General features: G+C 44.5%; 1 protein-coding gene across 1 annotated transcript in view; it reads right to left on the bottom strand.

Moving 5' to 3' along the window:
* LOC137650167 (cap-specific mRNA (nucleoside-2'-O-)-methyltransferase 1-like) overlaps window positions 1-23,086 on the bottom strand; it is a 98,166-nt gene extending 75,080 nt beyond the window's left edge. Inside the window, exons 1-3 of the mRNA XM_068383333.1 lie at window positions 22,887-23,086; window positions 18,407-18,541; window positions 8,692-8,873 (exon numbers count right to left, since the gene is read on the bottom strand). Of these exons, the coding sequence (XP_068239434.1) occupies window positions 8,692-8,873; window positions 18,407-18,541; window positions 22,887-22,935 (366 nt within the window). The 5' untranslated portion in view covers window positions 22,936-23,086. The remainder of the gene's footprint in view (window positions 1-8,691; window positions 8,874-18,406; window positions 18,542-22,886) is intronic.
* Between the last annotated feature and the right edge of the window lie 457 nt (window positions 23,087-23,543).

The following is a 23,543-nucleotide window of genomic DNA, read 5'->3' on the forward strand; positions in this document are numbered from 1 at the left end:
GGAAAAATACAAATTATCTTCGAATTTGTCATTTGTTCCGTAACCGAAATACAAACCACGCTATTTACAAAGGGTGACTTATCCCTTAGGAAGGGTGGAAAGTCCCCAGCCATACTGGCTTTGGCTTTACCCGGGGACTCAGAATCCGAGTGAGTCGCACTCGAGAAAAGGAGTCCCTGCACCTCACAAGTTCCTTGCTCCGCAAAGAACCAAGTGGCCTACGTAAGCTTGTGTGTGAAGGAAGAAGTGTGACCCGTCCTAGGCAGTTGACCTGGAGTTCCAGAAGGAACTCTGGGTTAGGACGTTCCCAATACCACCTCGTCAGGGTATGGGGGACGCGACAGTATTGACTCAATACTCGGAACACAAGGAAGCATGGTTTACCCTCAGAGGTTCGAGGTCAGCTATGCAGAGACCAGGATGCTGCTTCCCCGTAGAGGGGATGATGAAGAAAGAAGTAAGGGCCAGACATACTTCTTTCGTTCATGCAGACTAAAACCTGATAACAATGCCCTCAACCTTCTGCTACCTGTCCAAAAAGGAGCCTGAGGCTAGACCAGCTGTTGTGTAGCCACCACAGAGCGATAGAAAACGTATCGAGACTCCTGTGGGTCACGCCCTGCAGGAAGCGGGCTGCGAAGGTCATTAGACGCTTCCAGACTCCAGCTTATAGCACCTGCGTCACAGAGTAGTATTACTCGAAGGCGAGGGAAGTTGCGATGTATCCTACATCGTGCTGTAGGGCGACGTGACGGGGGAGGGTCTGAAGACAGGTCGAGATGAATGTCCTTGAGTCCGGGCTGAAGAGGTATACTGGTGACTCTCCCCCCATGTCCTCCTTGTGCTCCCAAATCGGCTGCAACTGAGGACAAACTGCAGCTGTTCCCAGCGCTAACCTCTCGATTCCTTACTGGTAAGAAAGAGAAGGTCTTGGAACATCAGACACAGAATGGAGACTCGAAATCTTGAATGAATCGGACCGAAGGGCCGGGACCCTCAGATTCTGAGTCTAGCCAACAACTCAGGAGCGAGCCTGAATGTTGCCTTCCCCTCTTCCTTAGAAAGGGGGGAGTCGTAAGAGACCAAGAAGATTGCTTACACACTGGCCGTGGCCACAGTGAGCAGGAGACCCAAGGCGGAATACAATCCGAGGCCTGTCGTAAAGGGTCTAGAGAAGATCTCTTAAAGGACTAAAAGTCCGAGCCATGCTCCAAGTTGGAGGTCTTCCTCCGACTAGGGCAGGGACGATCGTAGCTTCGCATGAGCGAGGATAGATCCAGCGGGCAGGAAAAAGTTATTCCTTTAAGCCTGAAGGTCAGGGAAAGGCTGAGCGACAGGCTTCATTGCCGAAAGCGGAAAGGAGTTTCCTCCCGCCGAAAGGCAATAAGACCGTTATTGCTGCAGAAGAGGCCTCAAGGGAAGAGGTATATCTCCCACGGCACCAACCACCTTAGACTCTTCACTTTGCCTGGGAGACCCCTGTGGATGACTATCGCAGATGACGCAACCTCCGTACCGCGACTGTAGCGGGTTGTCTCTTCTAGAGGATGAAGCGTAGTGTCTCCAGGCATGAAGCCGAAGCGACGCCCCGGTACGGGAGAGATGTCGCAGTGTGGTTGCTTAAGTAGTCTGCGCCGTGGGAGAAGCTCTCCCGGGAGTTCCGTCAGGGGAAGCAGAGGGTCCAGAAACCGTTCTGCGCATAGTCCCAGTGGAGCTCTCCCATTGAAAGGTTGACAGACAACCTGGTCTTGTTGAGACCCATTCTCCACAGACAAAAAAGAGGGAAGACGCAGGCGTCGAAGTTGTCCCACCATCACCGGAATACATCTTGCCAGAGTCTCGGGGTCTGAGACTGGGGGGAAGAATAGCGGAAGCTTGAGGTTCCAAGCCGTCGCGATTAGGTCTCCCAGACCAGCACTTGCTGGTTACCCAAGGTCAAAGACTCCCAGGTACACTCTCTCTATGAGGCTCTGCTCGGATAGTCTGAGAGAAACATTCCCCTGCCTGGAATGAAAGAGCCGATGGTGGTATTGAGAGAATTTCAATCATCCCGGTATCTCTACTGCAAGATGTGAAGGTGTGAAAATGCGTCCCCTGCTGGTTAGAATGAAGTCGACGCGCAACGGGGCGACTCGGCAGGAGCTGTAGGATCTGAAGAGGGGCCAGACTAAGGCCCCTAAGCCTGCCTGAATGATGGAGAGGTATCCTTCAGGTCTTGACCATAGGCCTGGACCGGAACATGCCCCCCCCCCCCCCTTTCCTTTTGACGAGTCCGAGAACCGCATCAAGAATGTGGGGAAAGGACGAGAATATCCACTACCATCAAGAGGCTCCATAGGTCAACACCCATTGCAGGTCTAATAGTTCCGCTGGTCCCATAGGGCCAGGGAGTCCGGTTAAACATTGCCTGAAGCCACCGGAACTTGGATCGCCCCACATGGAATTTATCCTGAGGCGACCGTTCAGACTATAGACGGGTCAATGAGGAAAGAACTAGGAAACGTTCCAAGGTAGGGCTGAAAGCTCTGCTTGACTGAGAACAGGTACTGCGACTCTCCTCAGTCTTGCCACAGTCAACCGAAAGGAAGGTTCGGAGGATGTGGTAACAGAATCTGGCGTCCCCAGGTGGTCACCCATCCAAGTACCGACGTTGCTTAACCTCGCTGGACGGACGAGAAGCGGGGTTTCCAATGTGGTAAGGCGGTTGACTCAATATCATGGCCAGATACTCCAGATGTTGAGGCAGAGGAAGAGAAGGCTCCAAGCAAAATACCATGAGCCCACACTCATGGTAAGCATCCGGAAGCTTGTCCCGGCGCTGAAGAAGGTCGAAACCCGAGCCTACCGGAGTTGACCAGCCCTCCAAACAGCAGAGGAGGCGGAAGCCTGCACCTGAGCGGCCAAGAGGAAGGCAGGGAGAGTTCTCTGGGGAAACAAACCTGCTATGCCATGGCGGGATAGCCACACTGCATCATAAGCAGGAATACTTGCAGTCTAGGCTGAATTCGACGAGCACCCTGGAAGATGGATGGAATGGAAACTGAAAGTACCCGTCCTTCCGATCCAGGGTTTAAGGAGTCCTGTCGCCTCGTTACCAGTCTGATCGATTCTGCTGGTCTACGCTGGCCGAAGTTTGTTCGACAAACTTGATCAGGGCTGAGAGGTCGACTATGGACATCCCCTCTCAGATCCTTCCTTATAAGAAAGGATCGACTGAGGGGGCCGGGGGTGAAGCCGTCGATGATCCTAAGGAAGACCTTCGCCTAAGGTATGGATCATTCTGCCCAACCGGGCAACTCTGCTGACGCTATGGCATAGAGGTTCAGAGACACTGAATTCGCTGACAGAGACGGCAGGCGCGATATCCTTGGCTACTCACAGAATGGGCATCGGGAAGCTGTCATTCGGATGAGTAACCTTAAGCATCCTCCCAGCGAAAAACCTACAATCCTAGAGTTCGTGAACTCCTTTTAGGACTATTGCCCCCCCGGGGGAGTCTCCCGTGCCATCTGTTCCTGACAGGAGGAAACTGCAATTGGACACCTTGTCCCAGTTGTCGTAGCCGATAACTTAGGCCGACGTGGTTGAAAGAAAAGGGCGCTGGAGCCCTGCAGAGTCTGGAAGAAAGCGCCTTGGAGGAGTGAAACCGGAAGTCGATTTACTCCGCACAGCAGCTGTCTAAGTCTCTGTCCATGGGCACAAACAAACTCTTCTCAAGGATGGAAGGGTGTCTGAGGTCGTCGACCTCCGCAGATGAGACACCCGAAGGAAGCCCTCAGTCAGCGCGTCCAGATGGTACAACATCGAGCTTGTCCGCAAGTTAGATACTTAATGACGAAAGGCCAAGGTGCCTGAGCTCGAGAGGAGGAAAGTACCCTTGATCTTCCTGTAGCTTCCTTGAACCAAACCTCGGGTCGTAACCGAGGAGGGAAAGAACCTGGTAAGCTCCCAGAGGAAGAGGTAAGCAGTCACCCCTTGTCCGATGGAGAAATCTCGAACGGAAAGCCCCCCGCCAAAAATCCTTCCAGGGAATGACGGGGAAGGGCTAACCCAGGTTCAGGAATAGAGGAGTGTTGCTCAGATCTCCCTTAAGTTTCTCCTATTCTTGCAAGTGCCATGCTCTGTGTTTACGGGGTGAGGCAGTGTTCTGGAAATACACTCCAGAAGAACTCGCCAGGCTGGTCATGCTGCGAAAACCCCATTGGGAATCGTGGTCGCAATTGCCCTGGAGCTCGCGCGACGGGAATTCCTGGTGGTCGGCGAGCGATAACCCATAGACGAGCAATGGATACTGCAAGAAAAAAAAAGCCGACATTTGTGCGAAGAAACACTGTAGGTTCGCGGGACGGAACACCATCCGTCTGCGCGATGGAAAAACCGTTGGTTCGCGCGTGGGCGAACATGGGAGAGCATGAGCGTAGACGTGGAGGCACGTGGGAGTGTGGGCGCGCAGGCGAGTGGTCGCGCGGTCGCACGGGCGAGCGGGCGCGCAGGCGAGCGGTCGTGAGGGTGGGCAGGTGGATGAGAGCGAGTCCGAGGCGGCGGACGCAAGCGTTAGCGCGATGGCGAGGAAACGCGCTGCCGCGTGGGCAAGGAGGACCGCTGGCGATATGGATCAACAAGCGATCGGTGGTGAGCTGGTGAGCGCTAACGCACAGGTTGGCGATGGGGCGTTGTGTTATGCCGACGCGATGGTCGAGCAGTATGCGCAGGTGAGCGATCGTGCGTTGGCGAGCGATGGCGAGCAGTGATCAGCATGCGCCGGGTCGTGCGATGGTGATCAGTATGCGCAGGGTCGCGCGATGGCGATCAGCATGCGCAGGTCGGTGGTCGCGCGATGGCGAACAGCATCTGCAGGTGGGCGATCGCGCGATGGCGAACAGCATACGCAGTTGAGGGTCGCGCGATGGTGATCAGCATGCGCAGGGTCGAGCGATGGTGATCAGCATCCGCAGGTGTGCAGTCGCGCGATGGCGATCAGCATCCGCAGTTGAGGGTCGCGCGATGGCGATCAGCATTCGCAGTTGAGGGTCACGCGATGGCGATCAGCAACCGCAGTTGAGGGTCGCGCGATGGCGATCAGCATCCGCAGTTGAGGGTCGCGCGATGGCGATCAGCATCCGCAGTTGAGGGTCGCGCGATGGCGATCAGCATCCGCAGTTGAGGGTCGCGCGATGGCGATCAGCATCCGCAGTTGAGGGTCGCGCGATGGAGATCAGCATCCGCAGTTGAGGGTCGCGCGATGGCGATCAGCATGCGCAGGTGAACTAGTAGCTGGCGAACCATGTTCCTTCAGAAGTGTTGGAGAACGTTGGCGTGCCGGCTGTAACACACGTGGGCGATCCGGAGATCGCTGGCGAGCTGATGATCGCTGACGAGCTGATGATCGCTGGCGAGCTGATGATCGCTGGCGAGCTGATGATCGCTGGCGAGCTGATGATCGCTGACGAGCTGATGATCGCTGGCGAGCTGATGATCGCTGACGAGCTGATGATCGCTGACGAGCTGATGATCGCTGACGAGCAGAAGGCTACGCGTGGAAGCCTGCGCAAAGAAGAAGAGTCCTTGACCCCGACCTGAACCGAAGTTCTAGATAGCAAGGGCGAACGTGGGCGCACAGGGCGCGTAACAGGAACCAACAGGAACCGCAGGGATGATCATCTTGAAAGCGCTGACGAACAGGAGAGCGCTGATGAGCAGAAGAGCGCCTGTGTGCTCACACTGAGCAGGAGCAGGAGAGAACACAGCAGAAGGGCTCGCAGGGAAACCCTGACACGCAAGGGAAGAACCCCCGTGGGGGCAACCCTTTACCCCGAAGGGATCGTTGTCCGCCGGGAGACTGATGTCCGTCGGAAGACCGCTGTCCGTCGGGAAGACCGTTGTCCGTCGGGAAGACCGTTGCCCGTCGGAAGACGAGATCAGACTGCTGTCCATCTGCACCAAGGCGGAAGATCGAGAAAAAGGAGTTGTAGCCTGCAAACGGAGATCCAAAAAGGCGCCTCAAGCACCCTTATAGGGAGATGAGAGGCCCTTACGACGAGCCTTACGGCGAGGGAGGCCAACAGCAACAGCAACAGGAGAAACCTCCGAAGAGGAGTCTCTATGAGTGTACTCTCTCGCGAACGAAAGAGAAACACTTCGTGGAAGAGACTGTTCAGCCATTGACCTAAAAGGAGCAATCCTCCGAAGAGGAGCTCCTGCAGTTGCCCAGCCCCTTAGGCGAAACTGCAGGTGCGACCGCTCAGCACCAAGAGCATAGACGCACGAAATAAAGGCAAGAGAAGAACCCCCCAAAAGGGGAAAAACTCAAGCCTAGACAGGAAAAACTTCCCTCGGAAGGAAAGTTACCCGCCCAAGGATGCAAGCCTCCTGTGAGTTCTAAAATGAACTGGAGCGCTGTCCGTCGTCGGGAGTACCACCAGTAGAAGGAGACACGCCCCTGACGAAAATACAAGGGGGGAGGCAGCAACAGCCGAATCCCCAGGACTCAACCAGACAGCTCACACCGTTGCTATATTACAGAAACGAACTAGATCGATAACTGTAAAAAAATAAAACAAATAATATTAGTACACATTCATTCCCCCGGGAAGGCTCCGAAGAGGAATCCCGAGGGAAAGGAACAAGAATTACACAACAGGCACGTGCCCTCACAACCACTTACACTCGTGGAAGGAGAGCTGTAACCAAAACAGAATTATAACAATTATAATTATGTAACTATGTAATTATGAAATGAATGAACACTAAAGAAAGAACGAAAACCCCGAAAGGAATCGTTCTACAAGCTGAAAAACAAAAAACAACTACAATTAGATTCATAACTAATTGAGACAAACGTACGGCGTAGCAACCCCCCACACGGAAAGGAAGCTAGGCTACAAGGCCGTAGTAACACGTAGTAAAAGGTGAACGACCTCAAGAGAGAGAGAGAGAGAGAGAAAGACATAAGTCAAACTCGATCGCCACCCATAAAAATACGCCGTGGTGGCCTAACTGCCGAGGCCTCCACGTAGATATCGTACACTACACACACAAATCTGAAAAGGAAACTTACTCATTTCTATACTCAAATATATATACAAACATGAAAACATGTTTACATATATATTGAGTAAATGAAAAGTAAGCGATTAAGTAAAGACAAAACAAACAATGGCTGCCAAGCGAGGACCAAGACAGAGACGTCTGTCACAGTCCGAGCCAAAAGTGAAAGTGAGTATTCACCTGTGTGTGAGGGGGAGGAGGGGTAGCTAGCTACCACTCCCCTACCCCCCCCGCTAACTAGCGCGGGGGTAATACACCCTCGTTAAATTCTAATGGCTCGCCATTTCAGCTACGCTAAAAGTAATACCCTTTGTAAATAGCGTGGTTTGTATTTCGGTTACGGAACAATTCAAAATTATAAAAATTTTACTAGTAAAGGTCTATTACACCAAGACTACACAAGAGGCAATACAGACATCAGGGGAGGTTCATATAAATAATAAATTTTATTATTTAGTTTTTTTTTAATCTAACTACTGTAAACAAACTTGAGTCCTTTATGCAACAGATTGCAAAGAGTTCTCCTTGATAGGCACCACAGCGAGTAGAGGAATATGATATCTGGTGTTCCTCAGGGTAGTGTCCTTGGCCCCAAAAAAATTCAATTCCATTTCCTGAATGTAGATCTGGAGTTGCTGAATCCCTTAGTAGCGATCTAGCTAAAATTAGTGCATGGTGCAAATTATGGGGCATGAAATTGAACAATGACAAAACTTAAAGTTTTGTTATAAGTAGGTCGAGGACAGTGGCTTTTTAACATCTAGATCTCAGCATTGACAGTGTTTTCTTTAACTCAATATGACATTTAAAATTTCAGGTGTGATTCTAATAGGAAGTTTACTTCCGAGAAACGCATTTGGTCTGTTTCTTTTTCCATTGCACAAATAATTGGCTTATTGAAAAGTCTTTCAAGATTTTTGGTGATCAATCTAATATGAAGTTTTTCATTCTACCTTGTTTCCAGCATTGCTCTACCGTCTGGTCTTCAGCTACTGGATCTCATCTTAATTTGTTGGACAGGAATTTGCACTCTATTAAATTTCTTAATCCTGACGTAGATATTAATCTCTGATACTGTCGTTCAGTTAGTTCTTTATGCGTGTTGCATAAGATTTTTCAGAAACTCTGACTATCCTTTGCATTCAGATCCAGCACGTAGTACTAGATATTACTGCATAACTAGTATGTGTAGGAACAAAAACCTTCTGTAACACCGTTTTCAAAGTGAGGTGGCATAACTGGTGGGTATTGTCAAATCCCCATAATCGATCCACTTACCGAACAAGAAAATCTTGAGACATGGTCGACTTTGGTCACTGCATTGAGAGTTCTTACCATGTATTTCAATATCTTTATCCATAGTTTTGATGAGGGAGAGAGAGAGTATCATCATCCTTATAAAGTACTAACTGAATGAAGATGCCAAAGATTAATATCTAGATCAGAAATAAAATGTTTAATAGACTGCAATTTCTTATCTAACAAATTAAGATGAGATCCAACAGCTGAAACCAGACAGGAGAACAACATTCAAAACTAGGCACAATGAGCATGTGAACGAATGAAAGTTGTTTAGAAACAATATGAGTAAATAAAAAAATGATCAAAACTAAATATTTCTGTGTATCATATAAAATCACTTACCATCATTTTATGGACATTGCTGTTGAACAACGAACTGTCTATAACTTCAGCTTTGGCCGGCTCCTCTGAGGAAAACCTCGGACGCCAATCATCTGCATCCGCGTCATCTTCATTCTCGGACTCGTGTCGCATCTTCTTCCTTGGTTGTTTGAACGACTGTTGTTCCTCATCGGATGTCTCATCTAAAGAAGAAGGCTATCATTGTATTTACATAAAACAGAAAGTCTTGAGAAATAAAAACACTTAACGTATATTATAAAGTTAGGTTTACATTATAGACTATTTTCAAGGACTAAGATATTTACAAAATTAGTAAAAATTACGAGAATATTCCACAAATGAAAAATGACAGATTTGGAAGTACTTTGTATTTTCCCTAACGATACAAAACAGTAGCTATTTATAGGGATTATATTTCCGGGGAAGCTGGAAGACTAGCCACAAAGACTTTAACGTGAGGTATAACTACCGGCCCGCTAGTTAGCATGGTGGGTAGCCACAGTCCGCAAACCACAACATCGTAGGATAGACCATGAAGTTCCATGACCCTCTTGGCCGAGACCAAGGCGAGCAGTAACACCGTTTTCAAAGTGAGGTGGCAATCTTTTCTTCTTAGTCGTCAGAAACGACGTCATCTGAAGTTGCGAGAAGGCCTGCTAGATGTTCACAGCTATTCCCACAGCTCCATGCGCCCTCTTGATGGGCAAGACGATCATCGGATATTTTGATATTTATTACATTTTAACCCTTTTACCCCCAGGCTCTTTGGATATTTCCAACCCTTAACCCCCATGGGGTTATTTTTTCCCCAGCACATTTTGCAGTATATTTTTTTAATTGCTCTAACAGCCTTAATTTTTGTCATAGAGAGGTCAGGTTGGTCTCATTCTCTTGGAAAATGCCTGAATTTAGAAAAAAAAATATAAAAAATATGAAAAATGTTATTTTTATAAGTAAAATAAATTTTTGAATATACTTACCCGATAATCATGTAGCTGTCAACTCCGTTGCCCGACAGAATTCTATGGAGGGATACGCCAGCTATCACAACACTAGAAGGGGGTGTATTTACCAGCGCCACCTGTGGCCAGGTACTCAAGTACTTCTTGTTGACACCTCCTCAATTATTCCTCGGTCCACTGGTTCTCTATGGGGAGGAAGGGAGGGTCGATTAAATCATGATTATCGGGTAAGTATATTCAAAAATTTATTTTACTAATAAAAATAACATTTTTCAATATTAAACTTACCCGATAATCATGTAGCTGATTCACACCCAGGGGGGTGGGTGAAAAACCAGTGTACAAGACTAAAGGATAGCTAAGTATCCCGTATTTCATATAATCAGTTATCCACAATAACAATGAAATAATAAGTACCTGGTAAGGAAGTCGACTTGAACCGTTACTCTGCCTTTAATAAGATCGTCTTCCTTACTGAGCGCAGCGTTCCTCTTGGGAGGCTGAATCAACTCAAAGGTGCTAAAGTATACAGGGCTGCAACCCATACTAAAGGACCTCATCACAACCTTTAACCTCGGCGCTTCTCAAGAAAGAATTGACCACCCGCCAAATCAACAAGGATGTGGAAGGCTTCTTAGCCGACCGTACAACCCATAAAAAGTATTCAAGAGAAAGGTTAAAAGGTTATGGGATTATGGGAATGTAGTGGCTGAGCCCTCGCCTACTACTGCATTCGTTGCTACGAATGATCCCAGGGTGTAGCAGTACTCGTAAAGAGACTGGACATCTTTGAGATAGAATGATGCGAACACTGACTTGCTTCTCCAATAGGTTGCATCCATAACACTCTGCAGAGAATGGTTCTGTTTGAAGGCCACTGAAGTAGCCACAGCTCCCACTTCATGTGTCCTTACCTTCAGCAAAGCAAGGTCTTCTTCCTTCAGATGAGAATGTGTTTCTCTAATCAGAAGCCTGAATAGTAAGAAACTGAGTTCTTAGAACTTGGAAAAGAAGGTTTCTTGATAGCACACTATAAGGCTTCTGATTGTCCTTGTAAAGGTTAAGACCTTTTTAGATAGTACCTAAGAGCTCTAACTGGGCAAAGTACTCTCTTCAGATCATTCCCCACCAAGTTGGACAGGCTTGGGATCTCGAACGACTTAGGCCAAGGACGTGAAGGAAGCTCGTTTAGCAAAAACCGAGCTGCAAGGAACATGTAGCCGTTTCAGATGTGAAAACAATGATCCTGCTGAAGGCGTGGATCTCACTTACTCTTTTAGCTGTTGTCAGGCACACGAGGAAAAGAGTTTTTAATGTGAGGTCCTAAAAAGAGGCTGATTGGAGAGGTTCAAATCTTGATGACATAAGGAACCTTAGGACCACGTCTAGATTCCAGCCTGGAGTGGACAACCGACGTTCCTTTGAGGTCTCAAAAGACCTAGGGAGGTCCTGTAGATCTTTGTTGGTGGAAAGATCCAAGCCTCTGTGGCGGAAAACCGCTGCCAACATACTTCTGTAACCCTTGATCGTAGGAGCTGAAAGGGATATTATTTTCCTTAGATATAACAGGAAGTCAGCAATCTGGGTTACAGTGGTACTGGTTGAGGAAACTGCATTGGTCTTGTACCAGCTACGGAAGACTTCCCCTTGAGACTGATAGATTCTGAGAGTGGATGTTCTCCTTGCTTTGGCAATCGCTCTGGCTGCCTCCTTCGAAAAGCCCCTAGCTCTTGAGTGTGTTTCGAAAGTCTGAAGGCAGTCAGACGAAGAGCGTGGAGGATTGGATGTACCTTCTTTACGTGAGGTAGACTTAGAAGGTTCACTCCTAGAGGAAGAATCCTGGGAATGTCGACCAGCCATGCAGTACCTCTAAGAACCATTCTCTCGCGGACCAGAGCGGAGCCAACCAACGTCAGCCGTGTCCCTTTGTGAGAGGAGAACTTCTGAAGTACCCTGTTGACAATCTTGAACGGCGGGAATGCATACAGGTCGAGGTGGAACCAATCCAGCAGAAAAGCATCCACGTGAACTGCTGCTGGGTCTGGAATCAGAGAACAATACAACAGGAGTCTCTAGGTTATCGAGGTAGTGAACAGATCTATGGTTGGCTGACCCCACAGGGCCCAAAGTCTGTTGCAAACATTCTTGAGAAGGGTCCACTCTGTGGGGATGACCTGACCCTTCCGTCTGAGGTGATCTGCCATGACATTCATACCGCCCTGAATGAACCTCGTTACCAGTTAGCTTTCGATCTTAAGACCAGATGAGTAGGTCCCTTGCGATCTAGAACAACTTCCACGAAAGAGTCCCTCCCTGCTTGAAGATGTAAGCCAGGGCTGTGGTGTTGTCAGAGTCCACCTCCACCACTTTGTTAAGCTGGAGGGACTTGAAGTTTATCAAGGCCAGAATAACCGCCAACAACTTCTTGCAAATGATGTGAAGTGTCCTTTGCTCCTGATTCCATGTTCCCGAGCATTCCTGTCCGTCCAAAGTCGCACCCCAGCCCATGTCTGATGCGTCCGAGAGGAGACGGCGGTCGTGTTTCTGAACAGCCAAAGGTAGACTTCCTTGAGAAGAAAGCTGTTCTTACACCACGCGAGAGAAGACCTCCTCTCTTCGGAAACAGGAACTGAGACCGTCTCTAGCGTCATGTCCTTTATCCAGTGAGCAGCTAGATGATACTGAAGGGGGGGAAGGTGGAGTCTCCCTAACACGATGAACAGGGCCAGCGATGAAAGTGTCCCTGTTAGACTCATCCACTACCTGACTGAGCATCGGTTCCTTCTCAGCATGCTCTGGATGCATTCTAGGGCTTGGAAGATCCTTGGGGCCGACGGAAAAGTCCGAAAAGCTCGACTCTGAAGATCCATACCCAAGGAGACAATGGTCTGGGATGGAACGAGCTGAGACTTCTCAAAATTGACCAGGAGGCCCAGTTCCTTGGTCAGATCCATAGTCCATTTGAAAATCTCCAGACAGCGACGACTTGTGGGAGCTCTTAAAAGCCAGTCGTCTGACGGAGCCGGACACAAGATCATGATACTGCTGCACAGTCTGTGAACTGTCAATCATGGGCAAGCGAGGAAGTACAGTGACAACCCGAATCTGTCTAGACTGTCTGGGTCGTACAGACAACTCCTTATCGGGTTGCTGAGGTTGCCGCACTGCGTCACAACAAGTCACTTCTGTTGGTTGTTGAACGTCTTCCCCGTGACACATTGACTCCGTAAACAAAAAATCCTCTAACAAGGACTAAGCTTGGACTGCATGTCATGCAACACAGCTCAAGGTCTATGGGAGCAGGTGTGGTAACAGACGGGATTAGCGACTGAAGTGGAACCATTACCTTCCCTGGAAGCATGTTATGCTTAAATAAAAGTCCATAAGAGGTTATGCAGCTAAAGGCTCCCTCCAAATGACAGAGTCCTCAAGGTAATATCAGAAGGAGGGAGAAAAGAACTTTCTCATCTACAGGGACCATATCCTAGAAAAGCTAAGTTCTCTCAGTGAGGGTTCACTGGTGCAAAAGCAGCAGACTAGAAGGCAACGTTATGAAACTGCTTGACAGTCTAGTGAGTTGGCAACAACCAAAGATGTGTGACTGAGAAGCATGCGGTAAGGTATGCAGAGCATGATGAATGCAGAGTATGCTGTCTGCAGAGCATGCTGTATGTAGAGCATGTTGTATGCAGAGCATGCTGAATGCAGAGCATGCTGTATGCAGAGCATGTTGTATGCAGAGCATGCTGAATGCAGAGCATGCTGTATGCAGAGCATGTTGTATGCAGAGCATGCTGTATGCAGAGCATGCTGTATGCAGAGCATGTAGTAAGCAGAGCCTGCTGTAAGCAGAGCCTGCTGTAAGGAAAGCAGAGCGTGTGCATGGCGTTTAACATTTCTCAGAAATTCCATGACCAGTGCTAGAGCGCTTTATGCATGCTTGCATGGGGTTTTAATATCAACATAATATTTACCTTACATTCATAATTTTTGCCATATTTTGCGATCTTGTTAAAAATATATTGCAAGGAATACAAATATATTTTTATAAGAAATACAAATAACCTCCATTATCATATGGTTTGAAAATGGAGGTAAGGTATGCTGAACAGCAGAGTCAGAACGAGCTGGAACAACAATAGTTGTGGTTTCCTCTTCAAGACTCTGTTGAGGGAACACCTGAGGCTCAGTCTGCAAAGGCTGAATAAAAGACAAGCAGAAGGAAGGCGCATGGGTGGAGGAGGCTGACTCCTAGCATGACTGGTTGAACCCAAGGGTTGCGCTTGCTGAGCGGTTGGCGGAAGCGGAGTAGCAAGTTCCAGTTCCTGTGGTGTGAGCGGAGCGCGATGAGGAAGAGGCTGCGCAGAACAAGGTAAATGTCTCGCAAGCTGAGGCTCCTGAGGCGCAAGGCTAAAGTGTTGTGGTGCTTGCCTTGTGGAGGGTTGAGCTCGCTGCAGCGAGAGCTGAGGAGACTGACTCATGGACGGGAGAGGTTGTTGTACCTCAACCGAGTGTTGCATCACTGGTGGAGCAGCAAGTGGAGGCGGAGGAAGAGAGGTATAATCCTCCTGATCCCATTGTAAAGGTTGCCTTAAGGAAGGCGGAGGCTGAACACCACTGGGAACAGCAAACTCAGCACGTGGCTCAACATCGTACGCCTGGCAGGTGGTACTGCGATCAGGCGGAGCGAGCGTAGGCGGAGGGAGTGTAGGCGGAGGCGGAGGAGCAACACTCTCAGCCCGAAACTCACGCATCAAGTCCGAAAGCTGTGCTTGCATGGACTGTAGTAGAGTCCACAACATCGTACGCCTGGCAGGTGGTACTGCGATCAGGCGGAGCGAGCGTAGGCGGAGGGAGTGTAGGCAGAGGCGGAGGCGCAACACTCTCAGCCCGACACTCACGCATCAAGACCGAAAGTTGTGACTGCATGGACTGCAGTAGAGTCAACTTGGGGTCGGCAGACACTAAGGTCTGCTGAGGTAAAGCCTTAACAGCAGAGATCTGTTGCGGCAGAACCTTACTCCTCTTAGGCGGAGTGCATTCAACTGATGACTGAGGAGAGTCAGAGCTAACCCAATGACTGCATCCGGGTTGTTGAACTTTAACTTCGTACGTCTGGCATAGGTCTGGACTTTACGTTAAGAGGTCTTGAGACCTGAGACCAGCGTTACTCTGCCTTTATTTTCTCCCCTAAATCTCTTCTGCAGACGAGCAAAATAAGGGCTCAATCGTCTGCGGGTGGGAGTGACGGTCTCGGTAAGACACGCCCACAACCACCGAGGATACTTCTGTGCGCCGATCAAGGCCTGCTGAACCCTTATGCCCTTCGACATTGCTTCTCCCCTGGGCTTGGGAGCTTGCAAGAGGTCCCGGACTGGGAGGACGACTGGCGCGCACAGAAGTACCCTCACGCACAACACTGACATACTTTGCGCTAATCACTTATCACTTTGATTTCTGTTTGCACTTATTTCACTGAACTCGAAACTTTAAGTGGTTTGTACCTGAAACACGCAATTCTATCCTTTCTCAAAAGTTAGTAATTGCGAAAACAGAATTACAATGTAACAGAAAAATCTAATGAAAGATAATTCAGTGGCTGGAAAGAGACTAAACACTAGATCACTCTGGAAACGTTTAGTTTCTTCCCCTAAAGAGACTAGGGAGAAGAGTAAAAACGATAACGACGTTACTCGTACGCCTGGCAGGCTTGAATGAAACGTTTATCCTATTTTTCTCCCTCCGTCTATCTCTCTCTCTCTCTCTCTCTCTCTCTCTTGACTTAGAACCTGAGAGAAGAGCCCAATCATATATATCGTTAAAACATATTATTGTTAAAGGAAAAAACTAAAATATTTCCCAAAATGAAAAGTTCCTTTATTAGGATCAAAACCATTAAGTTAAGAAAGAATGAACAAAACGCTAGACACGGTTACTCTTACTGCAACGTGAAACCGTGAACATTCTTTCTCTATCGTAACGATAGAGTGCAAGTTGAACGTTCTGAACGTCAACAACTGCAGAGACAAAACAAAACGTTAGTTCAACTTTGAAAAAGTACGAGACTATCAAAGAAATTCTTTCAAACTCTGTGGCGGAAATAGCATAATATGTTAACAGGTAAAACCGAAATGACGGGCTCAATGTTAATTAACTTCGGTACCAAGAAAAGACCGCCTACTATTAGGAAGGTCGAATATAAACAAATATAAAAATTAATTTTAATAAGTTTATAATAAAAGGAAGTTAATCGAAGAGGCCTATAAGAGGCGGAGAGATATAAAATAAATCTATAACTTTTGTTAAGCAAAATTAAGAAAGAGAGTCTATACTCTCTTAGACACCAACACTTCCGTCTAAGGGAAGGGTCGGCCATTGAAAGGTGAACGAGAGTTCATACTCTCTTCGTCACCATAATTAATCAAATTAATTCCAAAATCTAACTAAGCTAATATAGAAGTTTCCAGTAAAGCGACAGCCGAAATCAAAGAGAAATACTTCACCAAAGTCGTGAAAATACTCCAAGAACATAAGCGTATCCCAGAACGTCTTGCCGGAAGCACGACAGAGGAATAATTGAGGAGGTGTCAACAAGAAGTACTTGAGTACCTGGCCACAGGTGGCGCTGGTAAATACACCCCCTTCTAGTATTGTGATAGCTGGCGTATCCCACCATAGAATTCTGTCGGGCAACGGAGTTGACAGCTACATGATTATCGGGTAAGTTTAATATTGAAAAAAAAAATTTTTATAGCATTTTTTTGCAAGGACGTACCGGTACGTCAATGGGGGTAAAGGGATGAGTTTTGTGAAACGTACCAGTACGTCCTTTGGGGGTAAAAGGGATAATATAAAACAAATTGTGAGCAATGGCATCTGTATAGATTCCACGAGTCACAAGACAAAGTATTGCTTGGTAATCGCACCCTTCGGCCTTCAGTGCTAGCACAAACCTCAGAGAGAGTTCACGTTTGAGTTTGACCTCTGACATTCACTCGCTTTTGAATGTTTTTTCTTGGTTTTGGTCACAATTTCATCATGCCAAAGAAGAAAAGACAATTTCTAAATCTCGCTGACATAAGGAAGAAGAAAATTTGCTCTAATAAGAGTTCAGAAGTGGGTAATATCAGCGATATTAGCGGAGTTAGTGAAGGATAGACATGATGAAGGAGCAACTGTCTCAACTAAAGAAACAAGATATTGAGCAAAGGGATCTTAACTTATTATTAAATTATGATAAATAACACTATTTTGGTTTATTAATATCCAAAAAAGAACATAGAATTCATAATGATTTATTAATATTGTCTTTGTAAAAATACAAAAAAACTTTGAATGCCCGTATCTCAAAACTACAGTATACTTATTGACCTTCAAATACTATCTTCTCCCTTAGTTTTAAAGATATAGCATTGAAATTTGGTATAAAACTTAGACATTACAAACAAATAGAGCCCTTTTTCCAATTTTTTTTTTTTAGTTTTTCCCTGATTTATAGATATGAAAATATTCTTATCTAGCAAAAAAAATTACTTTTAGAAAAAATCTATTTTATTGGAGGGCTACATCAAGTCTATGTAGGGTAGCAATACCTGGTCTTAATATTAGGTATCAAGGGATGAGATAGAATTTGAAAAACACTCATTTTCAGGATAAATCACCCTGGCGTCGCAAAACCGAAGGTTAAAGGCAAAAATCCTATGCAGTTTGGAGATGTCCTAAGTCACCTTATTAAGTGGTATGAATGTCGAAGTACTGTCCTTATAAAAAGGCATTAGCCGGCCGGCCCCCATAAAGGAATCGCTCTGAGAAGAAAGTCAACCAGTTTCTCTATGGGAAATAGACAGTTTCCCCTCATGAGCTTGTCCTTAAGTTAGAACACGACCATCGACCTTCCTCACACAGCCACCAGAGGAGGCAGACTGGGAAGGATATGAGGGCAGGGTACCAAGGTTAAAAGGAGGCTCAGCCAACTCCCTAGACTTTGAGGAAGACCCCAAAGAAGACTGCTTCCTTCTGCCACTGGGAGACATCCCACTCCCTATATTCCTCACAGTGAGACGCTTGTGAGCAATTAAGTCCAATGCAGGTTGGACACAAGAAATGGGATTCAACAGATGACCTGCTTATGAAGGTCCCACAGCTACAATCGGTAACTCCATGGTAGGTTCACATGTTTACTTTTGGTTTCTCTATCACTAACACACTTTATAGACAATGTGAAAAGCAAAAGCAAAGAAAATTACTTTAGCCCAGTTTGGGTTAAATCACCAAAAGTGCATCGGTACACATCGGTGGCTGAAATCAAAGTGGCTATTCTGTGAGCTGGCATGGGGGGTGGGACTTCCAGCTTCACTAAAATTATAACACTATTAACCCTTTTACCCCCAGGCTATTTGGAAATTTCCAACCCTTAACCCCCAGGGGTTATTTTTAATTCAAGCACAATTTGCAGTATATATTTTTCAAATTGCTCTAACAGCCTTAATTTTCATCATAGAGAGGTCAGGTTGGTCTCATTCTCTTGGAAAATGCCTGAATTTTCTCAAAAAATTATCAAAAAAAAAAAAAAAATTAAAATAGCAGTTTTTTGCAGGGACGTACCGGTACGTCCATGGGGGTAAAGGGATGTGTTTTGTGAAACATACCAGTACGTCCTTTGGGGGTAAAAGGGTTAAAAGACAAAAGGTTATATTCATATAGGAACAAATAAAAAGGAGAGAAAGAAATCGTGGCTTCAAAAGTCTAGTTACCTTGGTATGATTGACTAAATCCGCTGTAACTGCTTCCAAACCCATCATTTCTAGGAGACCGTTTCAGGGAACTTCTGCTGTCATTATTAGTACCCCGTTGCTTGTCCAGCATATCATCCTCTTCTGAAGAATCATCTGGTAAAAGATCATTTATAACATTATCAGAGACTCATTTCTTAAAATATATGAAAACAAATGTTGGTTAAAATCACAACATGCATATCAAGCACATGAAGTTCATGACTGAGAAACTCATTTCTGTAACAAAATCAACTACTGTAATTTATAAAATAGCTAAACAATATCCCAATACGTAAATATGGGACTGCATCAGGGAGAAGGTGGATATGGTGTGGCTTTCCCTTCATTACCGGTAAAGGATTCCGTTTAGTATTGAATACCGTACCAGAGAAACGCTCCAAAATCAACCTTTTGAGCTTGGGTACGTTGGCCTCCTGAGAGGAGAACGGCAACTCTATGACGTCATGGTTGTTGCTCACATCACTGGTGACGTCATTGGCATCCACACTATTGGGCCGTTCCCTACCAATATTATTTACTGATATCCCGTCTACCTTAACATGATGGGGAAAGTTCGCATCCACTAATCCTAAACACTTACATACATCTATAGATAGGTATAGCCTAGACACCGCACACTACTAACACCTCTATATTTAGAGCAATATTTCTACATAATGTTATTGTACAACGCACACTACCCAGTACTCTCACGGGTTTTTCGGCTGCATAATTGACCCTGGCGTTCGAACGATGCAACTGTTTCACGTTCAGTCCTAATTGATGCAAAACCTTTTCCCCCATAATACAAACTTCAGCCCCAGTATCGGTAATGGCATCAATAAATGCCTCATACATTGGTACATCACGTCTCATTTTATGTTCAATTTTCACGCGTACATACGGTAGTTTTCCCGACAATGCTGTCACCTGCTGGACCCCACAATGTTGCACTAATGTGCATGCCGTCACTGACATAGTGTCGTCATCATGGTCGACTTCAATGCCTGCTGCCTTGTTATTCACACGTTTTTTTCTGCAATATCTAGCTAAATGACCCTTTACACCACAGTTGTGGCAACACACTTCATTTGCATAGTAGCTAGATTTATTTTTCTCATGAATGCGCCCACAATTATCACATCTCTTACCTGACATGAGCAGCTTACTATCCTTCTGTCGACAAAAGTTCGATTTTACTGCCGCAACATCACTATGTTCTGTTTCATTACTATTATAAGGCAGCAATTCCTTCCCCACATTGGCGGTAATGAGTTTCTGGTTAAATTTGTTTGCCCCACTGTCCCTTTCAGCTGCCTCATATATTTCACACTTCTGTAGAATTTTGGCGACACTGTTATATTTCTCGTAGTCCTGGAGTATTTCTTGTTTCAGTCCACAGTTATTTAAACCACTGGCTAACCTGTGAGTCAGCATATAGTCACTCATGTCATTTTGGCACTGAGGGCAGCGGAAAGCACAATCTAAAGCCAATTCCTGACACCGATGTACATATGTCTTCGCGGGTTCCATAGGCCCTTGCTGTGCACTAAAAAATTTATCCCACAGAATTGCACGATTTCCAGACTTTTGAGTCACTTCTTGGACGGCATCCAATGCCTGATGTAAAGAAAGGGCTTTCCATTCATCGGCCGTATAGCAGGAGTCCAATGCCCTTTGCAACTGATCATCGCAGTTCAAACGAATGCTCAGCACAGCATCTTCAGTTGCAACCCTGCCAATTTGGAACCAATCTGTCATTGACCTACGCCACTTCCTAAATGCTCCTTGTGACATTTCGTACGAACATTTGTCGGGCATAATTGCCCTAATACCTGAGGGGGCACCACTGCTCTGTCGCTGCTGCAAGAAAAGGTTTGCCATTGCATTCAGAAGGTCCTCATGCCCACCATTGATGCGGCCACGTGCAGCCCGTCGAAGGGTCCCTCTTCTTGGTGTTGTTGAGTATCTTGCACCCGACATCTTGAAGGCTTCACTGCAATCCTACTCACTGCGCCATGTATGCAGGTTGGGTATACTCAAACACGAGCAATGTGCAATAGTTATGTATTCACAATTCAATACATGGTGAGCAGCAATGCAATAACAATGTTGAGGCCACGCTTGCTCAGCGAGACTGCCCCAGATTCAATATCTCCCGCCTTTAATAGATTATGGCGGGAATACAAATAACTTTCAAAATGCATTATATGGAAACATCCTACATTTTCTTTTAAATTGAGCATATTTAATCTTGCTTCATCATGATCTATTTCTCCGATTTAAAGCTGTGGGACATTTCCTTCTATAATTCGTAATTTTTTCATTAATTTCTTCTATTCTTTAATCATTTCTTCTATTTTTTCCCATAATTCTGTTCTTGATTTCTATTTTAACATAATAATAAAAGTTACGGTGACCCCAAGCTAAGAAAGCAACAAGAACTATGGCCTACCAGTAAATCTTTTAATTTTTTCATTATTTTCTTCTTTACTTTAATAACTTCTTATATTTCTTCCATAATTCTTTTCTTAATTTCTTTTATAACATAATAACAAAAGTTATGATGACCACAAGCTGATAGCAACAAGAACTATGGCCTACCAGTAAATCTTTTAATTTTTTCATTACTTTCTTCTTTTCTTTAATAATTTCTTCTACTTTTTCCATAATTCTTTTCTTGATTTCTTTTTTAACATAAAAACAAAAGTTAGGATGACCCCAAGCTAAGATAGCAACAGGAACTATGGCCTACCGGTAAATCTTTTCATTTTTTCATTACTTTCTTCTTTTCTTTAATAATTTCGCCAATTTTCCTCATAGATCTTTTCTTAATTTCTTTTTTAACATAATAACAAAAGTTAGGATGACCACAAGCAAAGATAGCAACAAGAACTATGGCCTACCAGTAAATCTTTTAATTTTTTCATTACTTTCTTCTTTTCTTTAATAACTTCTTATATTTCTTCCATAACTCTTTTCTTGATTTCTTTTTTAACATAAAAACAAAAGTTACGATGACCCCAAGCTAAGATAACACCAACAACTATGGCCTATCGGTGAATCTTTTAATTTTTTCATTACTTTCTCCTTTTCTTTAATAATTACTTCTATTTTTTCCATAATTCTTTTCTTGATTTCTTTTTTAACATAAAAAACAAAAGTTACGATGACCCCAAGCTAAGATAGCAACAGGAACTATGGACTACCGGTAAATCTTTTAATATTTTCATTACTTTCTTCCTTTCTTTAATAATTTCTTATATTTCTTCCATAATTCTTTTCTTGATTTCCATAATTCTTTTCTTGATTTCTTTTTTAACATAGAAAACAAAAGTTACGATGACCCCCAAGCTAAGATAGCAACAACTATGGACTACCGGTAAATCTTTTAATGGAGCCTTTGTAGGGTGACAGCCAGATCCCGTAGAAAACGGGAATATTATGAACTGTGGGCGTCGTTCTAAAAACGATTTTGGCGGGAGTAGCTAACTTGAAAAACCCACCTAACCTATGCTAGAAGCCATATCCTTACCTAGGGGGCTGCGCCCCCCGGAACCCCCCTTACACAACAAACTTAAGATCAGTAGACCATTTCCAATCGTTTTTATTCTATGCAAGATAACAGTCGGAGCGATAATAAGCAAATTAGAACGCTTGGCCGTAGCGCTACAAACTACCCCTTTTAATTTTTTCCTTGCTTCTTTTCTTTGACAATTTCTTCTATTTTTTCCATAATTATTGTCTTGATTTCCACAATTCTTTTCTTAATTTCTTTTTTAACATAAAAACAAAAGTTACAATGACCCTAAACTAAGATAGCAACAAAAACTATGGCCTACCGGTAAATCTTTTCATTTTTTCATTACTTTCATCTTTTCTTTAATAATTTCGCCAATTTTCCTCATAGATCTTTTCTTAATTTCTTTTTTAACATAATAACAAAAGTTAGGATGACCCCAAGCTAAGATAACGACAACAACTATGGCCTCCCGGTAAATCTTTTAATTTTTTCATTACTTTCTTCTTTTCTTTAATAATTTCTTCAATTCTTTCCATAATTCTTTTCTTGATTTCTTTTATAACATAATAACAAAAGTTACGATGACCACAAGCTGAGATAGCAACAAGAACTATGGCCTACCAGTAAATCTTTTAATTTTTTCATTAATTTCTTCTTTACTTTAATAATTTCTTATATTTTTTTCCATAATTCTTTTCTTAAATTCTTTTATATCATAATAACAAAAGTTACAATGACCCCAAGCTAAGATAACAATAAGAACTATGGGCTACCGGTAAACCTTTTATTTTTTCATTATTCTTTTATTTAATAATTTCTCCAATTTTCCTCATAGATCTTTTCTTAATTTCTTTTTTTAATACAATAACAAAAGTTACGATGACCCCAAGCTAAGATAACACCAACAACTAGGGCCTACCGGTAGGCTAACCTCACCTTCTGATAAGCTGGAGACATTTTGGTATTTTAGGGCACTTTTTTCCATCTTTTTCAACTTGGAATTTCAAAACATCACTAGTCATGAGCTATCAAAGTCAGATAATAGTAATATTCGAGTTTTAAATGTCTTAGCAAGACGGTGTTGGAGCGGTAAACTAAAATATAAATACTGACGATTTATACGCGTTTGTTTTGGGTCGCTTACTTAACCAATAATGTGGATTCGTTAGTCTTACAATTGCAAAAATAAAACTGTCTTGTGGTGGCAATTTATTTTAGAATATAATACTATACAACATAAATACTTGACAATTATTATTAAATTAATTCTAAATTTATTTTCAACCTTGTGAAGACGTGTTTGTAAATTCAGAAAAAAAACTATAAACTAAATCATCGGGAATGAATAGTTTTTTTACAATAGTGATCCAGTGCTTATCATAGTAAATAATTTACATTTATCAAAAAATAACTACACTACATTATATCAATACTGTATTTAATATTTGAGCATATATTATTTCCCTTCGTCCAGTATGTATATGTTCTGGTCAGAAACACATTTCATCTAAATAATTTTCTCATTGATTTATGTTGCTTAAGTTCGTATCATACACGTTTTATATCATGGTGTGGGGAGGGGGAAGTCTCACT

This window comes from Palaemon carinicauda, chromosome 11 (genome assembly GCF_036898095.1).
Source record: "Palaemon carinicauda isolate YSFRI2023 chromosome 11, ASM3689809v2, whole genome shotgun sequence".
Classification (NCBI taxonomy): domain Eukaryota; kingdom Metazoa; phylum Arthropoda; class Malacostraca; order Decapoda; family Palaemonidae; genus Palaemon; species Palaemon carinicauda.